Source organism: Marmota flaviventris, chromosome 6 (genome assembly GCF_047511675.1).
Source record: "Marmota flaviventris isolate mMarFla1 chromosome 6, mMarFla1.hap1, whole genome shotgun sequence".
NCBI lineage: Eukaryota > Metazoa > Chordata > Mammalia > Rodentia > Sciuridae > Marmota > Marmota flaviventris.
Window position 1 is genome coordinate 22345188 of NC_092503.1, and position 26275 is coordinate 22371462.

The 26275-nt window shown below is 38.8% G+C and overlaps 1 protein-coding gene across 8 annotated transcripts in view; it reads right to left on the minus strand.

Moving 5' to 3' along the window:
* Nucleotides 1-26275, minus strand: part of Aig1 (androgen induced 1) — a 242918-nt gene that overhangs the window by 126416 nt on the left and 90227 nt on the right. For 7 of the 8 annotated variants that reach the window (XM_071612967.1, XM_027938509.2, XM_071612964.1 and 4 more), the window contains one exon: nt 24697-24798. In XM_071612967.1, coding sequence (XP_071469068.1) covers nt 24697-24798 — 102 coding nt within the window. Of the gene's footprint in view, nt 1-20778; nt 20887-24696; nt 24799-26275 lie in introns of those variants that run through there. The other variant, XM_071612965.1, reaches the window with a different exon arrangement.

Here is a 26275-nt window from a genome sequence, read left to right on the forward strand (position 1 = left end):
ACCAGATGAGACTTTGTTTTATAATCTAATCATACATGAAACCGAATGAAATGAATTCTAGTTACTTAATATGATTTAATCTCTAGTCTTAGTTCAATTTGTTGCAACCATTTTATTTGAAGACTACTGATTTAACAGTTATCACCTATTTTAAAATAAGTTAATGCAAGACATTGACTCCTGATTCTTTTAGCATAAGCACTGGAGGAGGAGAATATGAAAGCAGATCTTCAATTTCTGGTTTACTTTGTGTCCTTAGTTCATTTCCTTCCATTTTCTGTTTTGGTTATTCTGGGTCTTACTCATTACCATGTTCATAAGAAGGAAACACAGTGTGGCATAGGCTGATATTTGTCTAGTCATCTTTTTTTAAAAGTATGAAAGTATTGTCACTTAAAAAATGACTTTTCCTATTCTCCCTTCAGATGTTCATGCAACCATGCAACTTCTGTGAGCAGAAATCACAGGTACAATTTTGGGGACATACCCTTAACTGCAAAGAAGCACACTGTCTCCTCTCTTATAATCCCTTTCTAACATCTTAAATGCAGAAGCAAACTCTCTGGGCATACAGAGGAGAAACAACCTAAAGAACCCAGCAGCTGTCAGATGAAAGAGCTTGGGGCCCTAGCTGACCTCATGAGGAAGAGTTGGCCTGTGGACTCCAGGCTTTCAGTGTTGAGCTGCTATTGAATCTGTTACAACTACTCTTCTGATATCTTAAGATAGAAAGTAAAACTCAACAATGATGGAATTATAACTAAATGAGAGTTTCAGCTCCCAATACCATAGATTGTTGTTTATTTGTGTTTCAAATTGTTGCTAACTGTCATTCTATCCCAGAGCACAGTGATTAACTGACTTCAACAATGTAAACTACAAGAAATGGCTTGTAAAAAGCTTGGCTATGTTTGCTTCCCTGCAAGCTTCTGTTTGATTCCTCCCTTGCTGTTACCCTAGCTCTCACAAAGTAATTTAACCTAAATGACACTTTAAAAATCTGTAACATGGGAATGATGGAGCTGGGTAGGAGATTCACCACAGAGAACAAATAAGGCTGTGTACACCAGAGAAGGGAACACTATTCTTGGTATTATGCACAGAAATATCTAGAAAACTACCCTTCTCTTTGGTTCTTTGTGCACGTAAGTTACAGGGTCTGACATTTTCCAAATATCTTTTAGTGTTATAGCCATTCAGGTCTCTGGGCCTCTTCCAAAACAGCAAATTTATCACTGGACACTGGACACTGCTGGAATTGAGAGCAGTTTATTTTTAAAGATTGTGAAAGAAGTTATGAGAGACACTTTTGGATGAAAAACTTGAGCCTTCTCCCAAGGATTATATGGCCCATTTAGAAGAAACATTAATAAGCACTGTATCAGTTAGGGTAACAGTAGCTGATGTAACATACACATTTAAGAAGTTTTGTCTCCTTTCTATAAAATAGATGTTACTAACCCACAGTGAGGCTCTGCTCCACCAAGTTCTTTAAGGACCAGGCTGACAGTTTCCAACCAGACTAGAAACAGGGATAGGATGATTAAGTGGAATTAAGAGACCAGACCCACAAATGGTTATATACAGTCATCCATTGGAGATTGGTTCCAGGACTCCCCCAAATACCAAAATTTTGAGTATACTCAAGTGCCTTATATAAAATGGCATAGTATTTGTATAGGAACTATGCACATCTACCTGTATACTCCAAATCATCTCTAGATGATTTATAATCCTTAATACTCGCTATATGAATGGTTTTCCTACTATATTGTCTAGAGAATAATGACAAGAAAGTGTGTGCATGGTCAATACCAATGTGATTTTTTTCAAATATTTTCAATTAGCAGTTTATTGAATCAAAGACGCAGAACCTGTGGATATAGATAGCTGAATGCAACATCTAATCACATTCCACCATCCTATGATTCCCAGCAAGGGACGCTGGGAAATATAGTCTGGTTGGATCCCCAGGAAGAAGAAAAATGAGCATGGGCATTGGTTAGCAGCCTCTGCCATATGCAGTTAGCCTGGAAGGTAATTTAATGAACTGCTTTATTTAGCTTCAGCTTGGGTACTGGAAGAATACATTTGGAAAAACTATATCAAAACCTCTACTAACAGTGTCTCACAAAGACTCTTCTATGACACAAGAAATAAATTTAGTAAAGACAGTTTTTAAATGAATTGATAAGAAAAAAAACTTCCTGAACACCTGAAAGTGATGTCTGCATGTAATAACTGTTACTTAAATTTTTTTTCATGTCAGAAAACCTAAATATTTTAGTTAGAAAAGATTCAAGCCCTGGGTTATTTTCCTATAGGAAAAGGATAAGCACCTTGGGGAAACATTTGAACTTTTAAGGGATTCTCAAAAGTCATTAAGTTCAAGTTGTCTTTTCCTAAACAATGATGTCCTAGTTACTGAATCAACAGCACACAGGTGGCCCAGAAACCACACACACATTCATCACAGTCATCGTCAGAGTCTCTGAGATATGTGGAGAAACTTGCTAAGAGGCTGCTAACTATTATGTTTCACTATAATGACATTTCCAGAAATAAAGGGAATTACACATTAATAAAGCAAAGAAACTATGCAGGTAACCATGACGACTGCTGCAAATTCAATAACATTTTATGCTCCTGCAGTGATTTTTTTCTTTTTTTCCTTTTTATTGCCAGTAAGATCAGAGAAATTACGAGAAAGAACTTAGAAGCACTTATGTTTCAACTGTGTGCTCACAACCCCAAAGATGGCCTGGGCATGCTCAGTACTTTATAATATGAACTTTACAAGCAACCCTGAAAATGCCCCTCCTGGTTCCTCCATGCATGTCTGTCTTGAGAGACAGAGCTTGGGCCGTTTGTCCTATGCCTTTAAATGACATCTGGTCAGAGAACTATTTCTCCAAACAGAGTCCCAGTTTCATTTGTTTTCTAAAATACATTTTCCCTTTTGAATCTCCACAAAAACAAATGGTTTATCTCTAGCAGCACATCCACAGAAATTTCTGAAGGCTCCTAAATATCTATAACAGATTTTGGGAAATGTAAACAAAAGACATACAATGGAATTCACGCAGCCAGCCTTCCAGTTTATCAAATCATGGGTAAGTTGTTTGTTTGTTTTGCCTTTGTTGCTTCTGATGTGTTGACAACCAAGAAGGAACAAAAGGGAAGAATTATTCAAAGTTTCTCTTCTTCCTCCCCCAAGTAATTGCTTTTTAACCATTTTCCTGCAAATTCTCCTGTGATTTCTCCTTCTCATTTATGAGTTAATTTTCAAATCAACATAGGAAAACATTGCACTGGGTGAGAGTCCATTAGCACATAGCTGGGGTAAGTTCTGACCCTGCTGAATAAGGGCACAGGCCAGAAACAGTGCCTCTTTCACTGGGAGAAAAACACAGGGTCGCAGGGTTAGGGTTAAGGAAAAATCGTTCACTCCTCAAATGCTGTTACTCAACACACCCTTGTTTTCAATTCAAGTGGCTGATGAAGTGACCAATCTTGTTTCACCAAAAAAATGCCACATTGCTGAGATTTTTAATTGCTTTCTTTTCAGGCAAGCTCCTTCTCCTCTGGCTTCACCCACTGTGGTCATTTTGACTCTTGCCAGCACCCAGGCCATTTGCTCCATGTGGTCCAGGAAGGCCTGACTCTGCCTTCTGGAAGCTCTCTCCTTCTTGGCTTCCCTGGTGCTTTCTCCCATTCCACTGAGGGTCCTCCCAGCTTCCCCTCCCTCGGTCCATGAGCCAAAGCTCCATTCTCAGCCTTCTTCTCTCTCTTCCTAAAGCCAGGCTGCCCTTGTGGGAGGAGTCTATTGCACAGATACCTAATGTAAAGAACACTGAGTAAAATAACAAAATATCTTCAGAATGGTTTATCAGAGCAAGCAGTTTAGATTGGCAGAAAGAGCCCCAAGTTGGATGAACCTGGTTTGAACCTAGGTTCTCTGCTGTACCATCTTTGGCACGTTTCTTAACGACCCTGAGTCTCAGCTCCTCACATGTGAAATCATGATAATAATCCCTACCCCTCAGGGTTACACTGGGCATTCACTGAGATAGCATACGTAAATAGTCAATCCACAGCAGGTATGTAAGGATGACTTAGGAACCCCCCTTTTCCAGATGTATCCTAGGTGTGCCAACATTATTCCTTGTAAATCTGTATGGATTTTAATGTTAACCCAATAAATTTTAATAAAAATGGATGAATCCCAAGTAATCATCTATTTGCAACATCATTTGATTGTCTCCCCCACTTGATTATAAGCCTCATAGAGTGTTTCTTTATGTTTTGTCTGGTAGGATCAATGGCAAGAACCATCTAGGACACAGCATGTGCTCCTTCCAGATTTGTTGTGGGAAATGGAGGCATTTGTACTGAAGACTCACTGATACAATCTCAGGGCACTGGTTTTTAGTGACCATCCCGCAACACACATGGCCACTCCTTTGACTGACATTCTCCAATATCAGCATTAGCTATTCTCTGAACAGCCTCAGAATCTTCAAATCACATCTGCTTTCCTTCCATGACCAGCGTTAAAGATAAAAGTCTGAAGCAATTCAACAATTGATTTTATTGCCTTTATGTTCTTTAGATCTATGAGGTTTCAACTGTATAGTGTGCCATTTATCATTGTAAATGCACAATAATTCAGCTTCAAAACAGAATAAGGAGAGTTTATGAGCTAGCCTCGAAAATTAATTACCACTTATATAACAAAGTTTTTGCAGGCAAACACATTTCCAGTTCCAAGTAACTGGCTCAAGAAAGAACTTTTGAAACCCAAATCTATTTGCACTTCAGAGTTGTCTAAAATGTGCCAATGACAGACCATGAAAGCTTTACCTTTACGATGCCATTGTAAGTTTAAAGACAAATGCAATCTAAAGTGAAATGCTTTATGCCCGTCTTTCTCTTCTTTCTTCCCTTCTTCTCTTCCTCCCTCCCACCCTCCCTTCCTTTGCTTCTCTTTGAAAATCTCCTATATTCTAAGCTGCACTGGCAGAAGCAGCTCCAAAAAAGTGTTAAGACTATGACTCACCTCATTGTAATTCTGCTTATAGGATTTATGGAAAAATAATGAGATCCAAGAAAATAAAATAAAACTTTAAAAATCCCACTGACAAGTAAAAATCCTTTCTGAAGGAAATAGAGTTATATAAAAGATTTATATTTTGCTTCATATAACTCAGAGGAAGCCCATATCCCCTGTTAACTGCAGACTCTAATTAGTTACAGACCATTGAACTCCATAAATATTTTCAAGGATTAATGATAATTGACACATGTACCATGTTTTTAATCTTCTAATAAATGGTAATATTAATTCACTTTTTCCTAGAATTTAGGGATGGTGCCAATATTTTATTCCAGTAGACACCAAGGCAGAGATACTGCATCGTAACCAGCCCACAAGAGTTAGATATGCCTGCTTGTTCCTATTTATTCAGGTTTGTCTATTTGCCATAATCTCCATTCAGTTCAGCTCCAGACATCACCAAATTGACTTATATCCATTAACCACTTTCCTTAACCCAAGGATGCCAGCGAGACTAGTGAATTCAAAGGTCTTCAAACCCACATTAAAACCATATGAAGAAGCATGAGAAAAACACAGAGGGTGTGTAGGTTCCATCCCAGATGGAATGAGTCAGATCCTCAGCATGCAGCCTGGACTACCAGGTTGACCACCATTAGTGCATGGTGACCACCAGTGCATGCAGAAAGGACCTCTACAGATAGGGTTAATTTATAAAGGAAAAGAGTTTTCAATAGGGATCCTATTTCTTTGAATTATCTGCACTAGTATAAATACAAATGAAAATAATCTAGAAGGTGTTTGAGAGAGAGAGAGTAGTTTCCCCTTCTCAGCAGTGTTAGGTTCCAAAATTCCCAGGGGAGGCATGAACTTCAGACTGCACCAAACTCTCTATATTATGTGTTTTCCTATGTAAACATATCTACAATAAAGTTCAATTTCTAAATTAGAGACACTAACAGATTAACAATAACAAAAAAGAATAATTATAAAAAATACTGTAATAAAAATTATGTAAATGTGGTCTCTCTCAGAAGTCTCACTGTATTGTATTCACCCTTTATTATGGTTTAGAGATGTCCCCCAAAAGCTCAGGTGTGAGATAATGGAAGAAAGTTTAGAGGTGAAATAATTGGGTTATGAGAGCCTTTATCAGCACATTAATCCCCTGATAATGATTAACTGGCTGTTAACTGGCCGTTGGGAAGGTGTGGCTGGAAGAACGGGGGTCATGGGAAAGGGAGTGTCTTCTGGGTATGTATTTTGTTCTAGGTAAGGGGAGCTGTCTCTCAGCTTCCTGGTTCTGTGTCCTGAGCTACTTTTTTCCACTGCACCTTTCCACCATGATGTTCTGTCTCACCTCGGGCCCAGAGCAATGAAATCAGCCATCTATCGACTGAGACTGCTGAAACTGTGAGCGCCAAATAAACTTTTCCTCTTCTAAAATTGTTCTTTCTAGTATTTTGGTCACAGCAGTGAAAAAGCTGACTAAACACCCTTCTTGTGAAGATGTGAGAGGATACAAAGCCTGTGTGATGAGATGAGGTGGATAACCTGACATGGTGATGTTGTGACACTGTGATTATGTAAGGGTTGCCTGAACCCAAGCACTAAATACCACGGGAGTAGATCTGATCACGGAGACAGATACTGAGTGACTAGAGGGTGGGCAGCACATACAGTGAGAATTTTGGACAAAGGATAGCTCACACCTTGGGAAGGACAGAGCAAGAAGGTGTGCATTTCATCAACGACTTAGAACAATGGGCAAATTAAAATTTAGGAATGTTTTATTTCTGAAAATTTCCATTTAATATTTTTGCACTTTGGTTTACCAAGGATAGCTGAAACCATCCAGGGTAAGTAAAACTAGAGTGGGGGACTGCCATAGGCTGTAAGAGCTGAAAGCCACAAAGACAAAGTGCTGTCATGTTAGAACAGGGCTAAGTAAGTCCTTATCTGCAGTTTCAAAAAGAAGACTCGTGTTCAATTGGGGGATCCTGTGCTATGATGCAGAAGTCCATAAGACAGTGCTTTACAATTTGTTCACATACAAATAAATAATCTCATATGATTCTAAAAAAATAGGATAGTGAGATTCTGAATATACATTAAAGATAAAGATATTGTTTGAATATTTTAAATAATGGTAAGTTTCCTACTTCCTCATATCTTAAATGTTTACTGAAAAGATAAATGAAAATGTCTCCAAGGAATAAGGCACTGGGACTGCTGAGGTCACCAGGCAGCAGGGCACAAGGAGTCTCAGGCATCACAAGCTTACTGGCCTGGGCATTTTTAAAAAAAAAAATTCTGTCTGTCTCTTGGTTCATTTGATCTGTAATTTAAGATACTGAATATCAGAAGCATGGCTTCCTCTGCTGACATTCCTTTCTTTTTGTCATCCTGCTATGGTCTGAATGTGTCTATCCCCCTCAAAGGTCACAAGTTGAAATCTAAATTCACAAAGTAATGGTGTTCAGGTGGGGCCTTTGGAAGGTGATTAGATCATGAGGGTGAGGAGCCCCCATGACGGGATTAGTACCATTATAAAGAGGTCCCTACCTGAGGATACAGTGAGAAGTCATCAGTCTACTACCTAAGAGAGCCCTCACAGGGTCCTGATCATGATGGCACCTTGATTTGGACTTCCAACATCCAGAACTGAGAAGTAAGTTTATGGTTTTTATAGGCCCTTTGGCTTATAACATTTTGTTATAACAAGCTGAATGGATAAAGACATATACCTTCTTCATTCAAGAAGCTGAGAAACATTTTAGAAATAAATTCAAAATAAATCATATTAAAGTAAGAGGTCCCTAAATTATGGATGAGGACTATTATATAATTTATATTCTTCAATTTAAAATATGTAAAAGTTTAAAAGAGGTGATACTACAACTTAGAGCAAATTACCTTGAAATTAATAAAGAAAATAAGGTAAAATATCAGAATCTTTCTGAAACTCCTACACCAGAACTTTTAAAGCAAACTTATCAAATAAAGGCAATTAGGTGGGGGAGGGAGTCCACAAGCAAATAATCTAGTATATGACACTCAGCAAAACCTAATAAAAAATCACCAAGATGGACTTTCAACATAGTTCCTTCATGCAAAAACTGGTTCTGCAAATATGTTACTGGTATTAACATGTTGCTACATAAAATGTGAACAGTTGTGCCAAAAACTATAATCTATAATTTGGATTCTTAGTTGCCTGTTTACTTATGTAACTCTACAAAATGATGAGTCTGGAAGGTTTGAGCTTATGAGGAAAAAATGCCTTCATTTTAGTGATTCTAGTTTAAACTTACAGAAATATCAAATTACGAATTGAAAACTCCCAGATGAAATAAAAAGAAATGTCCTGGGAAGTTGCTGTTGACAGTATGTTTCCTTGCTCATATAGATGTACATTTCTCAAAACTGCAGTGAAGACTATCAGTTTTGCAAAAGTGAGAGTGGCCAGAAGTCATTGAGTCATTTACAGCCTCTTTTGGAGAGCTCCAGAGATGCTGACTAGTTTATTTTATATTTTTTAAAGAAATGTAGAATTTGATTTTGTATAAAAGTCTCACAGCTGGCTTAAGAGAATATATGACTCTCCCCATTCTCTTCTGCTGTTCTGCCTGACTGTCCCAACCTAGGGTTGTCTCAGGCTTATCATAGTTATAGAAGGGAGGTCACAGGAAGCACAGAGCTGGGGTACCTTGCAGAATCATAACAACCCTGACTTCCAAGTAAGATTAAAGAGCAGCTTAATTTTATCCAGATCCTTAGATGTCAGTCAAGTTCACCAGAATGAGCAGTTCTAGCAGGTGACTTTATGCACTAGCATAAATACAGCACTCAGTAACATGGAAAATATAGAGCAACAATTGGTGTGAAAATCAATTAACATGTTTAAACAACAACATCAGTTTACTCTTGGGTGTGAGATCAAGCAATGTCCCCTCCTAGAATCTAAATATGGTGAGCCAGAATCCTATCAATGGGCAACTTACAAGCAAAGAGAGATACCTCTCTCATCTTTTCTTTATTCCCTAATTGTATCTCCATCTCCATCTGTACCTTCTACTTCATTTTAAAGCTCCATCTCCCCATTTGAAACTGTGCCCTTTTAGCATCTCTATTTCTTTAGGCAAATGCTTGGAAAAAAATCACCTAAGAGAAATAAGTGTGCAATGCCAATTTTCTCCATTACCTAGTTTTTCCAACCTGTTACAATGTGCAACTAATAAAACCAAGAGTGAGCATCATTCCTTATAGATGTTAAAAACTTGTGGTTACCCAATACCAAATTCAGGGCACAAGTTCTGACAATGCTGAAAAACTCTTCTACAAATCACTTGAAAAATGGCACTTCTTGAAGGCCCATATTTCATTAACTTGGCAAAACTCTGTTTCAAGGTCATTTCCAACTGCTCTTCTTGTGCAGAGCAGCGTGTGTGGAACAGCACCAGTATGGCACCAGGTCAACCCTTTAGTCATTGCAGGAATGAGCTTTCTGTGGAGAGGCAGCCTGCTTCAAAGTCAGATGGGCATTTGAACAACATGCCAAGGAGAGTTCAAGATTTGAAATGTTACAGAAAAGAAGGTCGCAACATCTTTTAATTGCCTACTATCCTTGCAGAAGTTTGCTTTTAATATTTTTAGGCAAATATTACAGATTTACCCTGTGTGAAAAACAGTCAAAAAATGTGGTGAGTTTGTGCATATGTCTTCAATTGAATATAGTGCCGAGTGCCAAACGTCAACCAAGCTGATCACACTGTAAGTCCGTGTAAAAGCCTAATGTGGTGGAATCTAGTTGCTATAGCTGCAAATCAAACAAATAAATGAGACACCATGGAATGCAGCAAAATATCTGTGGTCTGATTAGTTCACATTTGCCATATGTGTGAAGATTAGCAGTCAAATTCTGAGTTGAAGCAAAGTTCTTTGCGATAGGTGCAACTGAGGGGAAATGCTTAAAGCTACACAAGGAAGATTTGAATTCATCGTCCAACAATAAATCTCTTACATTTTATGTGAACTTTTAAGGAATTTCATTAACCTTTTACATTAGTAGAATCTACAAACTCAATGTTGTTAGATGCATAAAGATTTGTCTCAGGGTGTTTTTCCTTGAAACTTTGGCAGAATTTGATACTAACTTGCTACTTATTATATGAGAAGTTACAATAATTAGCTCTAGGGATATCTGATGCTATTTTATTTAATGCTGTTTTATTTTACATTCTAGGAGTGACATTTATTGGGTCTACTGTATGGCAGACACTGTGCTTTTCACAGCCATGGTCAATCTCATGCATCCTACAACAAGTCCTAAGTTTCCCATTAGTGAACTCAGGAGAAATTTAGGCAGACTATTCAATGGAGAATTCTCATCTTACCTCTTAAATCATTTACACTAAACTGTAATAATAAAGCCAGGGAAAATTTGGAGGTTACTTGGTTCAGTCCCCCCTCCCAGGTAGCTCAAATGTTTGTGGCTATTAGAAGTGCAGTCCATAGAAAGAGTGGCTCTTTGGGGTTAACCTGGTGTGAGAAGAAGAATGGAAACAAAAGACATTCTATTGTGTGTGCAGTGAGGGCTGCAGAGCAGCTACAAAGGCATGTTTACTCACACCAGCTTTCTTATCCTAACCAGAGATAGCAGCTACATGAGCAGTAGAGCAGTCAGGGCTGGATGTGTAGGACAGTTAGATGTATTCCCAGGTCAAATGAATCCCTATATTTGGAAGGGATGAAAGGGGTTGCATGATGGTGGAGGAAACATTTCCACTAATCAGGGCTAATCCTTGCCTCTAGGTTAAAAGCATATCTGAATTAGATCATTATGTGCAAACTCACTCTCCAGATATGCATATAGAAATGGTAAAAACAACAGGATGAAAAGGGAAGTCTAATTTTTTTCTCTCTACCAAAAGGATAACAATGGTTTATGAGTGCCCCGGTGTTGGATATGAATGTTCTCTGTGTTCTACTGAAAGATGTTTGGTGAAATATAATGATAACTTATACTTAAAGGTAACTCCTAAACTGGATTTCTATAAGGCTAAGGATTGATCAAGTGTGGCTGGTTGATGGGTGGTTCACTCCCAGCTTGGCCGCTCATGAGCTGTGAGAACTTGGATAAATTATTATACTGGATACTCGGAGGCCAGCAGATAAAGTTCTGCTGTTTGAAGGGGGCAGACCAATCCTGAAGGTTATAAACCAATGAGCTTGACAAGGATGCTGTAAAACACTGAGCTGAGAGATTATTGTGAAACCTGAAAATGAAATGTCAATCATAAATGGTGTGGTCTAGATATAAGGTATCCTCATCAGCTCATGTGTGAGAAATTGCAAGAAGGTTTAGTGGTGAACTGATTGTGTTATGACAGCCTTAACTGAATCAGTGCATCAGTCGACTTGAATGGATTAATTGGGTGGTAATTGTAGGCAGGTAGGGTGTGGCTAGAGGAGGTGGGTCACTAAGGGCGTGCATTTGGGTTTATATTTTATCTCTGGTGAGTGGAGCCTGCTCTCTCTGCTTCAGGATTACCATGTCCTGAGCTGCTTTCTTCTTCCGCACCCTTCTGCCATGATGTTCTTCCTTACCTCAGGCCCAGCGCAACACAGTCAGCCGTCTATGGACTGAGACCTCCTCTGAAAGTGTGAGTGCCAAATAAACTTCTCCTCCTCTAAAATTCTGCTTCTCAGGTCTTTTGGTCACAGCGGTGAAAAAATTAACGAAAACATATAAAGTACCAGCTTAGGTTCATGTAGAAAAAATAATATCTTCGTTCCAGAAAGTGTCACCTGACTGGGAGGGTGAGGAAGGAAATATGGCAGAAATCCATTCATTCACTTAATCATTCCATTCATCCAACCATTCAAAGAATATTTTCTGAGACCTAGTCTGTGTTAAGCACTGAGCTAAATAATGGGAGTACGCAGAGGAAGCTAAGACCACGTGCCAGCACTCAAAGAACATCCAGTTCCAGAGAAATGTACAAATAAGCTGTAAATACTGCATATTGGGTGCTATTGTGGAGGTAGCTAGAGGGTAATGAGGCTCTTATATAAGGGATGGAGGAAGAGAGGTGATTATGCAGGAGCAAATAGATGATGTTAAGGGAAGAGGCAATGATAAGTAAAGTTTTGACAGAGGAAAAAGGAATCAGCATAAACTCAATCTTAGGAGTCAGTTTGGTGAGACTGTGGAAGGTATGGCTGGAGCTCTGTGGTAGCCACAGGTTAAGGGTGGGGACAGATACTTGAGACCTCCTGGAGAAGCCTTATGTGGTGGAACCATAGATGAGCTTGGGAGAGTCATCCAGGACCACAGTTTCCCCAAAGGACCAGGTGGTTTGGGGACAAACACAGTAGTTTAGATTCAGAACAAGTGGTCATGAAATAAAAGTTAGGCTCAACATTTTCCATTGGATTGTCATGCTCTTGCTTCTCTTGACCAACCATTTTTTTTATACTACTTGGATAAACAGGCACACAGATCCCATGAGGACAGGGAAAACCATCAATAAACCTTATTCTCTCCATGATCTGAAGCCAGAAGAGGGGTGTGTGGGGACGATGATTCTGGACTCACAGAAGTTTCTTTTCCCACTTTATCTAAGTATGACCAACACAACGACCCCCTCAGGAACTCTAGATACATAGAGGCCAGCCACCTTGGTTAAAAAGGTAGGTGTTGACCTACCTTTCACTGCTGGGTTCTCCATGCAACTATCCATTGTGTCCAGTTCCAGCCCTGTTATAATCAGTTTGCCTCAATGGGACCAAAGTACCAGGCAAGATCAACTAAGAGAAGGAAAAATTTACTTGGGGGCTTTGGTTTTTAGAGGTCCAGTCTCCTCCATAGTTCTGAGTCCACAATGAGACAACATGTCATGGAGGAAGGGAATAGCAGAGGAAAGCAGCTCAGTTCACAACTAGGAAGCAAAGACAGCTGTACTCACCAGAGACAAAATAGTGACCCACCTCCTTCAGCCACACCCTACCTGCCTGTAGTAACCACCCAGTTAATCCTTTCAAGTGAACTAATCCACTGCTTAGGTTAGAACTCTCATGATCTAATCGTTTTACCTGAACAATTGTCTCACACAAGAGCTTTTGGGGATACCTCATATCTAAACCATAACAGGCCCCCAGACTTTTTTATCATGAGGTCCCTTGCCACATAACCTTCACCCCTCAGTTTCTTATTTCTGCATCAATGAATATAGTAGCTTTTCCTGCTGCTCGCCCTGCCCTATTGCCATGATGTGTCTTGGCCTTAGGAATCAACCATTCACTCCAAGCAAGGTCTCCATGTGGTTAAAATTTATGGCTCTGAAAAATCAATAATTTTCTTACTGACTATACCACCCTCAGTCTCTGAAGCAGCTTTAACTCAACAGCACACACTTAGGTACCTCAATTTAAAACAAAGAGCACATCACTATTAAATCCTAATATAGCCACTCGATGATCCTCATGTTCTTAATACTGTGGCTTCCCTATAGTTCTTCCTGTATTCACACTGAGTTTAACAAGTTGAAATTCACTAGGAAGACATTTGGTCTGAAAAGGCAAAAACTTTAAATCTTAGCTTAACCACACACTAATCAGGCAAGAAAGATGTAGAAGTTTTATCATAGAGTATAATGAAACCGTCAAAAATGTTGATGGAGGTCTGGATGACACTAATAAGCCTAAGGACAATGTCTAAGTTGCTTTGCTGTGTATTTGCGAAACCACAGGAAACTGTAAAAACACATAAGACAAGTTGAAACAAGATTAGAAGAGGCTGGGCATGATGGGGAAGGGTCTAGGTATCATTTCCTCCATCATCATTTCCAGGGTGTGTACCAATTTCTAGATTCTAAGGAAAAGGTAGGGAAAAAATTGCTACCCTTTATGACTCAGAGACCAATGGGGGGTTAATAAGCAAACATATGGTAACCAAACAATGCACTAAGAGCAATCAAGTGTGCACAAACAAACCGTTAAGGGTGTGGTGAGAAGGGACCCACTCAACCTAGGAGACCAAGAACCGCTTCACTCTAAGAAAGGAGCCCCCACTGCAACGCCCATTCTTTGAGAAAGATAAACATGGGCAGCAATAAGGAAAAGGGGCTGTAAAGAAAGAGGAGGGAGGCAGGAGGTGTAGAGAGAGCCTGCAGGCTCAGTTTACCTGGGAGACGAGGAGATGGGAGATGGTGAGAGACAATGGATATGAGGAGGTGGGGGCAGACTGGGGAGCTACTTGAAGGTCCAACAAACAGGATTTGTCATCTAACTATATGGAGTTGTGGTAGAAGAGCTTTAGCATGCATCTCGCCCTTATTGAAATGGCAACATAAAACAAGTGATGAGATTTAAAGGAAAGGTTAATGTAATGCATTTGTCTTAATGTTTACTTCAAGGTCCATGTATCAAATGCAGTGTGATGTTGCACATAGTTGCACCAAGACGCACAGACTTGGGAATGACCCATGTATATATTGCAGTGGTTGAAGTCATGGGGGAGAGTAAGATCCACTCTGAAGAGAATATCCGAGGAATATAGAGGACTGCTGTTCAAATACTACAGAAAGGATGAAGAGAGTAGGTAGATTTGGACTGGGGTGGAGGGGAATAACAACAAAAATCTCAGTTCCCTATGAGAGCCTTTCCCACAGCTGAAGCCCACCCGTTGGCCGTGGTCTGCTGCTGGAGCCCCATCAGTGGAGATGCTCAACCACAGGCTGGAATGTAATTACCAGGTTATAGTTCAGGTATTCCTGCATCACATCCTGTATGGACCAGATGATCTTGAGAACCACAAGTCTAAGACTCTGGGATTCCATGGCAGAAAACACAGCTTCTCAGCTTCTTTCCACTTTACTTTCTTTGGCAACTACATTGATATGAGCTGAGGTTGGAGCATCAATTAAAAGAGAACTGGAAAGGATACAGGTGTGGACCTCAGCCAAGGCATTCAGTCTGTGGCTCATGAATGATCCGTCTGTGGAAGTGAAGAAGGAAGCCAGTGCCTGTGACAGCAACCCCCCCCCCGCCACTTCCCCTCCCCGAAACATGAAGACCTAGAGGCTCATGAATGGAAAACAGATGAGTGAAGTTTACTTTGAAATATCTTTGGATTTAAGGATTATTGGGGGAAAGCATTTGAGTAAACCACATTTAGGGTTTTGCTGACCTCCCAAAAAATCTGAATAGAACTTATAGACCTTTTGACAAACTAAATACCACTGCTGGGCCTGCTTATCTTTTAAACAAAGTAAGAACAAAGAGAGAATGAATGTAAGCTAAGTAATAATATTAGCCTTGAATTCTACCCATGCATGGAAAATTAGTTCCATAAAGAGATTTTTGATGGCATGAAATTGTCTTAGAAATTCATTGTCTATTTCATAAATACCCAGATACTATAAACCAACATATAGAAGTACTTTTCAATAAATTTTATTCAGCCTATTATTTACCTGACTTGTAGCTCTTAGATGTTCCAAGGATGTGTTCTTTAAAAAAAAAATTAGTTGTAGATGGACACGATACCTCTATTTTATTTATTTATTTTTATGTGGTGCTGAGGTTTGAACCCAGTGCCTCACGCATGCAAGGCAAGCACTCTACCACCAAGCCACAACCCCAGCCCCTAAGGATGTGTTCTTTGAAACATAAGTTCAGGCCATCTCAGACAGCAGGAGCAATATAATCTGTACAAAAAAGACTCCCTGGAGGAACAGCCGGCCATACACTCAGGATTTTGCTGCAGTGCAGCTGAGACTGAGTGATGTAAAATACAAGTTAGAAAAGAAGCAAAGAGTGGGTTGCCTTCTCTGTCAACTACTATGAAGGAAAGAGAGAAAGAGGAGAAGAAAGAGAATGAGAAAACTTGCACATATCATAATCTTTTTGATAAGATCAGTTTATTCACACAAAAATATTCACTGATCATCCATGGTTGGAAGCGATGCTATAGAAGCATGAGATAACTCCATAATAGGAAAAAAGGCCCTGACCTTATGGACATGACAGTCTAGTAGAGGGAGATGGACAACAAATCATAAATACAACATATAAGCAAAGTCATATTCCATGTCAAGGATGGTAAACTCACAGGGGATGGAAGAGGTGTGTACAGGGATTTTCCTGGGCTGGCAAGTACAGGGTGGTTGTGGTACCTAACTGGCTTCTCAGGGTTGGTCTAACAGAGAAAGCAGAATTGGGCATAGATTTAGAGGCAGTAAAGAAGAGAGCCAAGCAGATCTCTGGGGACACATTTCAACAAGAGGAGGGTACCTGGTGGGTTCAAAGAGCAGCAAGGACTGCAAGGAGTTCAGCTTGATCTACTGATAGCCACTGACTCATCAAATGGCTGCTGAGTACCTGTGTCATACCCAGCGCTACGTCAGGTGCTTCAGGGCTGAAGAGAAAAACATTAATCCCCAAACCTCAAGAAGCTGAGAGGGTGGATGGTCTGACTTTGCCACTCTATCTTCTTTATTCTGGGACTTTTTTTTTTTTAGTACTAAGTATTGAACCCAGGGGTACTGTACCCCTGAGCTACACCTCTAGCCCTTTTTATTTTTAGTTTCAGCAAAGGGTCTTGCTAAGTTGCTGAGGTTAGTCTCAAACTTGTGATCCTCCTGCCTCTGCTTCCCGAGGACCTGGGATGACAGGCCTGAGCCAAAACACTCAGCTGATTCTCGGACATTATAAAACTCCTTTGCCCTCTATCTCCCTCTTCTCAGCCCTGTCCTGTATCCTCTTTCTTATGCCCCTCTCTTTTCTTCATCGCCCGTTTTCCTTTTCTCTTTCCCCTCATTCTTCTCTCTTCCCCATCCTGGCCTCTCCCAATCTTTTTAGTTTTCTTTCTCTATTTCACAAAATTATTCACAATCTTCTCAAACAATAACTTAAAATACATTGTTTTCTGACTTAAAATGCGTTGGGTTGAGATAAATTTTTTAAAAAATGAAGTTAACTACAACTCAAATTGAATACATTGACATTTGTAACTGATTTAAAAAGAATAATCAAAAATCTTCATGTTAAAATTCAAATCTGCAAAATCTGATGTAAGAGAATTGGACTTGGTTGAACAAACAACCACAACTGAAATTTCACAATGGGAGAAGCCGTCATCCGTCAACTCTGACCTACCACAGCTCACACGCAGAACACCATGCAGCATTTCTGAAAGGCTCTGCCTCGTGGGGTACAGCTCCTCTCCTGGTTCCTGATCTTTGGGTCTTACTTGTTTTGGGGAGGGGAATCCTAGAAAGGGGTTCCTAAGACATTTTTCACCTCTCTTTAGGTTTCTTTTATTTTGAAAACTGCCAGATATCTCATGGTTACTTTAGCACCCTATGTGAAAAATTGAGAAAGCCCAGTTTTTCTTTTTTTCCTATGCAATGTTTATGAGGTTTTCTTTCAACCAACAGCTTATTTCATGAAGCATCCAAGCATTAGGGTGACACAGACTCCATGGGTCATAAAGTGCACAATCCGTATAATCCAGAGCTGGAAACTATCCATAAAGTCACTCCATCTACCAAAAACATGGCATCAGAGCTGATTTCGTGCAAAACCAGAGATCATCCAAGTAGCATTTAATGTCTTCTCTTAGGGGAAAAGACGGATGTATAAAATCTTTCGTAATTACCAAATGTCAAAATAATATTGAACAGAATAAATAGTTGCCTAAATTAAAGTTCTCTTGAGGATTGGTTACATATAACAAGAACAACTGACAAATCAAGCATGAAGAGAGGTGGGGCTTATTATTTTTTCTCCCCATAAATTACATGGGGGAATGAACAATTCCTGCTGTGATTACAGGAATATCAAGATCTCATCTGCTTTAAGATCTGTGGTAATAATAATAATGTCTTAACCTTCTGCTGTGCTTTGCATTCTCACAGGACTTGATAAACATTAATTAGGTCCTCAATAAGCAGAAACATTCATTGTTGGTTTTTCCTGATTTAGCATCACTGAATGAAAGTCCGTGCTCTTTCTAGAGTTTAAATGGTTATTTATTGCTTTTAATGTATATTTACTCCACTGACAATGCTTTAAAATTCTTATCAGCAGAAGAGAAAGGTTCAGGGCTCTATTTCTACAACCAAGAAACAGACCAGAATAACAATAGTGCTTCTCCCTTGCAGAATGAATATGGCCCTTTGGGAACTACTCTGTTGGCTTGCAGAACTGTTTTCCTATTTATCTTTCTACACCACATACATGCCATTTCCATCCTTTAAAAGTGATTATGTTTTTTTCTTTTTCTCGTCCTGTACCCCAACAATGCCTAGCAGGGTGCTGTACATATTGCAGGTTTTCAATAAATATTTGTTAGATTGGATTAAATCAAAGCTCAGCTCCCAAGTGTTTCAAGCTTTGCAAAACTGTCTCCCACAATTGTTCTCGATATAGTTTTAAAGCTGATTTGTTTGCTGATATTACCTCTTTATACTTTTTGGGTGACCATCAGTGGTTAAAGGATATGAAAGCAAATGTGACATTCTTCTAACCATCAAAAGCAAATGCACAAACATCCTTTTAATTGCCAACACTCAGTGAATGTCTAATGGGCATCATGTACTATTGAGTGGCTGGGAACACAAAGATAAACAGAGCTGCAAGGATAGAACAATTTTTGGTTTTAGATATTGAACTGGCTATAGTTAAATGTGCTATGCTTATATGCTTAGATTTTCAATTGTAATAAACTAAAATTCTGTGGGGTTTTGTTTGTTTGTTTGCCTGCAGATTATACAACAAGGCTGTCTATTGCCTCTTCTCTTCTTCAAATACACTCTAGGATTGGTTATTGAGAGAAAAAAAAGTAGACAACAGAATGGAACCAAATGACACCTTCTTTACTTACAATTGCTAAACTTCTGGCAATGGTAGTGTAAATTAAAATGAAAGCCCTGTGAATCTCAGATGCGGAGAGTTTTCTTGGGCTTGTTGCTTGCCTGAATTTGGTAGTTGTGTGCTATGAATTTGAGACTGGACTGATGATGACGTTCTTTGAGATGGTGCCATGATTTTATACTCTGTGTCTCAGTTCTGTGGTTCTACTTTAGATCCCTTGAAGTTATGTTTAGCATCTTGGAAGAGTGGATGTGATTCTGCATGTGGACAGGATATGTACTCTCTTGGTATTCTTTTCTTTATAAAGATCTAAACAGATAATGGCAGTGTATTGTAAATTTTGAAAAAGTGAAATTTTAGTGATGCCTCAATATCCCCCACAAATAAGCTGTGAGTACCTATCACCCTTATGATATGGCTGGTCCCTGCCATGAGTACCCCTCTTTGCCCTCCCTCTGACTCAGTGACATTTAAATATAACAATGAAATCCCCTCCATCCTGGCCCCTTAACAAGGTATTAACCTGCTTAACTGAGCTTGCTCCCTGGATGCTCCTCCTACTTGGACTTTGAGTGGCCTGACTCGACATCCCTCCTGTCTCTAGGACCTGGGAGTAGAAGTCCTTTAATTTCATATGCCTTTCCAGTGGGATTTCCACAGCTGTGTTGGAGTGATACTTAAAGACTCCAAAAACAGCACGTACTTAACCCATTCACTACACAGGCAGGCAGGCCTAGAGAGTCATAACCATTTACAGGAATATTGAAAAGTTACAAATTAAACAATAAAATGCATTATCCTCCTATATTGTCAGATATATTTTCACAAAAAAACTAGAAAATTTTCTGATGTAATTAGTAGCAAATCATGAGATATTTACGAATTGAAATATAAAAATTTAAATATTTAATAAAATATGAATATAAATGTTACAAAATTTTATTTTTCTTGCCTCATTTCAGCAAAATCACCAAAAACAATGTTACAATAGAAATTACTACAAAATTTGACCTTAGATATTGCTATCTATCCTAGCTGGCAATCTATGCCGGGTTCACAAATCTGACTATTCCAATAATTTAAGACAATGACAAAGGAAGCATGCAAACACACAGAAGTACCTGTTCAAAATCCAGGATGGCTCTCCGACCTTAGGAGTCCGTGGAAAGAAAGAGGGACCCACTGGAATACTTTATTCTTATATAGTGGACACACAAGGGGAGGTTCCATGGAATATTCTATCCCCAAAAGGGCAAAGGGGCAGGATTACAAATGAACAGGTGAGTGTAACTCAACCCCACCAGATGACGCCTACTCCTGGAGCCACACCTCATTATCCAAGTTGGGGTAAGGCCCAATGTGTTGCGGGCTGCAACAACAGTTCCATTCTCCATTACTCAGGACTTTAAGGTGTGTACAGTCCAGAGTGGTTCCCAACACTCTGAGAGTAATAATCTAAATGATCCATCAAAAAAAAAAATCATTCTCAAAATATGAATAATTTGAATGCTTTAATCAAAATAGATACATTAAAATAAGTGTGAAGCCTTTCAACTGAATTATTTTCATACATTTAAAATACTATTTTCAAATTAAATATTCAAAATCATATTTTAGAATTAAAAGCAAATACAAATTATAATTGATAGTTATTAAAACTTTAGAATTGAAACAAAGCTGAAAAATACTTAAAATCTGATGATACATTTTTCAAAAACTTAAATGATCCATGATCCCATTTAATGTTCATGTTTTAATTTCTAATCTTGTAAAGAATCAGCATCATGCTTTATGCAGGTTGTATCTATAGTAACATACATACAAAATTTGAGTAATGTAAATTAATATTACAAAATATTCCTCAGTCTCCATGTGCAACTTCTTTTTGTCAGTAATTCTGGAACCATGAATTGGAACATGAAGAAAGGCAAGGACACAGCCATTCATCTCTGCTAGGAAACAAAATTCATTGTGAAAGAATCTACTGAGCTCAAATTATCTCAGAGGATTTGACATGTTAATTAATTTAACTTTTCTCTTTCCTAAATACTTGTGTCACTCAATTTCCCTAATGTTTCTAAGTAGTGTTCATCTCCAAGAGTAAAAACTTTAACCCATTAATGATTCAAGAGAAAATTAAGATTGTCAAGTCCAAGTTCCAAAGGCTACATACATGCTTAACAGGTCATTTGTTTGCAACATTAAAAATTAAGAACAAGGATCTGCAACTTTGTGATTCATTCTCCAGCATGAAGGTAATTGTGTGCAGTGTAAGTATATAAACAATGGACCAAATGTCCAGGACTGTGCTTCTATTACACAAGACCTCCCTGGTTGTTCTCAGCTAAGACTCCAATGTCAGAATTATTTCACATTCAGTAAGCAGCTTCAGATGTCTCCCTTTACTACTTCATTCATTTAGGATACACAATAAAGTTATCTAGATATCACTTCCTGAGCACATGATGATATGCTTTGGTTTGACATCTGGAGGGGTGACTTGCAAAGCCCATCTTCACCTGTAATTCAGACTCTGGAAGTAATGAATGCCCTGAAATTTTTTTCTTAAAATGCCTCTTTCATACATTGGTGAAAATATAGCCTCTTCAACAAATGGTGCTGGGAATACTGGAAATCCACATGAATGAAATTGAACCTCTATCTCTCACCCTGTGCAAAACTCAACTCAAAATGGATCAAAGACCCAGAGATTAAGCCAGAAACCCTGAACAAAATGGAATAACATGTAGGACATATTGGCTCAGGAACTGACTTCCTTAAAAGACTTCCAAAGTGCAAGAAGTAAAATCAAGAATCAACAAACGGGATGGCATCAAACTAAAAGCTTTTTCACAGCAAAAGAAACAATCAAGAAATGAAGAGAGACTACAGAATGGGAGAAAATTTTTGCCACCTGCACCTCGGATAGGGTGTTAATCTCCAGGATATATAAAGAACTCAAAAAACTTAACATCGAAAAAAGAAATAACCCAATCAATAAATGCCAAAGGAACAGAACAGACACTTCTCAGAAGAAATACAAATGGTCAACCAAATATATGAAAAAGTGTTCAACATCTCTAGCAACTAGAGAAATGCAAATTAAAATTGCATTAAGATTCCATCTCATTTCAGTCAGAATGGCAATTATCAAGAATACAAGTAACAATAAATTCTGGCAAAAATGTGGGGGGAAAGGTATATTCACACATTGCTGGTGGGACTACAAACTGAGGCGACCACTCTGTAAAGCAGTATGGAGATTCCTCAAAAAACTAGGAATGGAACTACAATTTGACTCAGCTACCCTACTACTCTGTATATATATCCAAAGGATTTTAAATCAGTATTCCATAGTGACACAGCCACATCAATGTTTATAGCAGCTCAATTCACAATAACTAAGCTATGGAACCATCCTAGGTGCCCTTCAACAGATGAATGGATAAAGAAAATGTAGTGTAGACACACAATAGAATATTACTCAGCCATAAAGAAGAATGCCTTTATTGTATTTGCTAGTAAATGGATGGATCTGGAGACTATCATGCTAAGTGAAATAAGCCAGTCTCAAGAAACCAAGGTGCAATTTTTTCACTAAGTGAAAGGTAACCTACAATAAAGGGTGAGGGGGAATTAACAGATATTCAACAGATTAGACAAAGGGGAATGAAGGGAAGAGACGGGGGAAAGGAAAAGGAAAGACAGTGGAATGAATCTGAAATAATTTTCCTATGTACATATATGAATACACCATAGTGTGTCCTACCATCATGTATAGCCACAAAAATGGGATCATAATTAGAATAAGATACATTCTATGTTTGTGTAATTATATCAGAATGAATTCTACTGTCATGTGTAACTAAAAAGAACAACAACAACAAAAAATACCTCTTTCACCCTGCGCAACTTTTTTTCCAGTAATTCTGGAACCGTGAATTGGAACATGAAGAAAAGCAAAGAAAGTGTCAAGTGGTTTATCTTAGAAAGCTGAACTATGCTGCTTTGAAAACAAGCTTCAAAATATCCCAAAAGTGTTTCTCCTGTATTTTCTTGAGGTACAGTTGTAAAAGCTACATGAAGTAATAATTTCTAAGAATCGATTAATGTTTTGCTTGTTGAGACAAAATATAAACTAGTAGAAGGAACACACACTCCAGGCCAGACTGGCCTTGGCTCAGACCCCGTTTCTACCACCCTAAGCTTATTGTTTTGGGACAAATTATATAGCTTCTTCGAGCCTCAGTGATTTTATTTGTAAATGAGATAATAATTCTGTGTTCGCAGTGTCAGTTTGAATACTAAATGGTGCAACCACTGAGGAATGAGGGGTGACAGAAGAGACTCCAAAGATTGTACATATTGGTATTGATAAGCAAAGACTTATAGAAACTGGTTACACTGAATTCATTCGACGGTCTAGTACGTATGTATTGATCCCACCATATGCTAAGCCCCTAGGCACAGTGCTGAGAATTCAAAGGCTGTTGCTTTATACTAGGAGCTTAACATTTTTATGGGGGTGCAGATGTGCATAACAGAGACAGGGAAGTGGTATGCAAGCACAAATAACGGAACAGCAAACTTTGTAAGGAGAGGTAGCAAAGACTTCTTAAGGAAGTCTGTAAAGATGGCAGCTAGATGAGCTAGAGTGTACCAGGGAATAATAAGAGGAGCACTTGGGGCAGATTGCAAAAGCACGGAGCTATGGAAAGGTTTTTCACCTCTGAGAAGAGTAAAATGGAAAAGAGGCAGAGTAACAATATTGGGCCCCTTAGGTGGTTAACTTGAACCCATAAGAGCAGCTTATGTTGTTTGAAATTAGCTCAGATACCAAGGTAATCTGTCAACAGTGTGGCTCCAATTGATCACAAAGAAAATTTCAGTTCCCTGACATGTGCCACTTTCGATGGGCTGGCCTAAGAAAGGTTGGCTCCAGGGCCATCAGTACGCTAGTGTTTGTCAGTACACACCACTTTTCTTAAAAAGTACTGAAATTGGAGGCAGAAGGGAAACAGTTATTTTAGATCTAGGACTCATGATTTCTAGCTCTTCATTCCCCTGTAATTTCTGTGATGGGTTGCCCTTTTCAAGAGGAACTCCCTGGGACCTATTCTAAAAAATTGCTGTAACTAAAATACATGTTTCATAGCTAATAACCCAACAGTACTCCATTCCAGGAGCAGAAAAAGAAGATGACACAAAATATCTCTGCAGAAAATATGTCCTCAAATTTTGTAAAGTGGTGTGCAAACATTTCAAAGTAATCTACTGGAAACCAGTGAAAACACCACAGCTAGAGCATCAGAAAGATGCACACAAAGAAACAGCCCAGGGCCAACACGCCAGGAAGGGCAGGACTTGACGAAGCAAACAAGCTCCTGCCTGGACACCTCCAGGGGCCGACAACGATTCTCCCAGGGAAATAACAGTCTTGCTGTTCTTCTGGGGGCAACTGTCCATGCACAACAGTTGCTTCCAGCACAATCCCTGGGTTGTGAGGTGGAGTTGGAGCAGAGGACTGACGATTGTGTAGGTGGAAATCAATCTACTACATAGTCTAGACAATGACTCAATTCCATTATAGAACATTTTTAAATTTACATGTGGTATTCTTCTCTAATGATAATCTCTCATTATTATTTTCTGAAATCTGATGGATATTTAGGTCAATGCCTTGGAAAGTCTAAGATAGAATATAGTTCTAGAATAGATTCTGTTCGGTCAAAGGAAGCCAATTGTCTTAATCTACTCACCATTCCGTGATTCAACCACCCTGGGATAAAATTATCAAGCAACTTCGGGTATATCATCTCTCTGTCACAGGCATAGATGGTCCAGAACACCGATACGACGAACTGGAAAAGGAAAAGAAATCTTTTATTTTGAGTTCATTAACTGTCTACAACATATACAATCTGTTGATTATCTGTTGTTAAAAGAACCCAACAGGATTTGAAACTGATGCTAAAAGTCAGAGAATAAACCAACTCATGGCTGTAAACATGGGTCAGTTAGTGGTGACAGTTGGGGTGCCTCCTCTCTCTTAGGACTCCCAACTGTGTTCTCTCAGGCAGAGCAAGAGGGAGAGGAAAGAGGCCTGTGGTCAGGAGCAGCACCATTTCAGGGCTAACTGAGCTGGTATGATTCCTCTCAAGAGGGTTTAAAAGTTCACTGGTGGTTTTCTCGGATCCCATTCCCCACTTTACAGAGCTAGCACACATTCAAGAAGCTGTAGCCTCGTCCCTTTTCCTTGAACCCATCATGTGCTTTAAATTAATCTTCACCTTCTCAAATTTCCAATCCACCACTAACAGCACTGAAACCGCTGCTTATAAAATGTCCCAAAGTCACATTTCCAGCAAATGTATTAATTTATACAGCCTCAGCAAGGGCTTCAGCTGTGCTGAAAAGCAGGGTATGTGAAGGGTAAAGGAAGATTCCGGGTTCTCTTGGAATAACTAAGAAGTTCATCTGCGTTTCAGAAGTTTGTTTTGGCCCATTAGCAACATAATCATTGAAAGAGAGTAGAATACTAGATTTATGTTTTTACTATTCTTTGAACTAATAGTGAGAAAAAAAAAATTCAGATAAAATAAAGAAATAAGTGGCCCACGGTCTTAACCTTCAGCATAGACTTTAAAAGAAAAAGTACATGCTTTTGTAAATGTCAAAAAATAGAGTAAAAAAATAGGAAAAGGGAGACGGTCTAGAAGCATCACAGTGTTTATATAATGTTCTCAAAATAAAAAAGATACTTCAAAATGAAAATAATGCAGCATGAATATTAAACAAAAGTTTTTATTTCATTTTCTAGTTATTAATGCGCTCACATTTTATTAATACAAACAATAAATATTATAGTGCCATTTTTAATAAAACACTTTGTTACACCTGATGCTCAGACTAGCACTCAGAAGAGTCCCAAAGTTTTCCCACTGTGAGTTATGATATGGGTAGTCTTAGCCACGACACACAAAAAAATCACCTTTCACATTTAAGTGGAACATTAATTATTTTATAAAATATAATGGATGATCATTAATTCAATAGGCAATAGTACCAACCTAAGTGTCCTTCAATAGATGAATGGATAAAGATAATATGGTATATATATACTCAGTGGAATATTACTCAGCTATAAAGAAGAATGAAATTATGGCATTTGTCACTAAATTGATGGAGTTGGAGAATATCATGCTAAGCAAAATAAGCCAATCCCACAAAACCAAAGGCCGAATATTTTTTCTACTATGTGAATGCACTAGGGAAGAACAGAGTTACCTTAGATTAGATAGAGGGGAGAGAAGGGAGGGGAGGGGAGGGGAAGTGGGA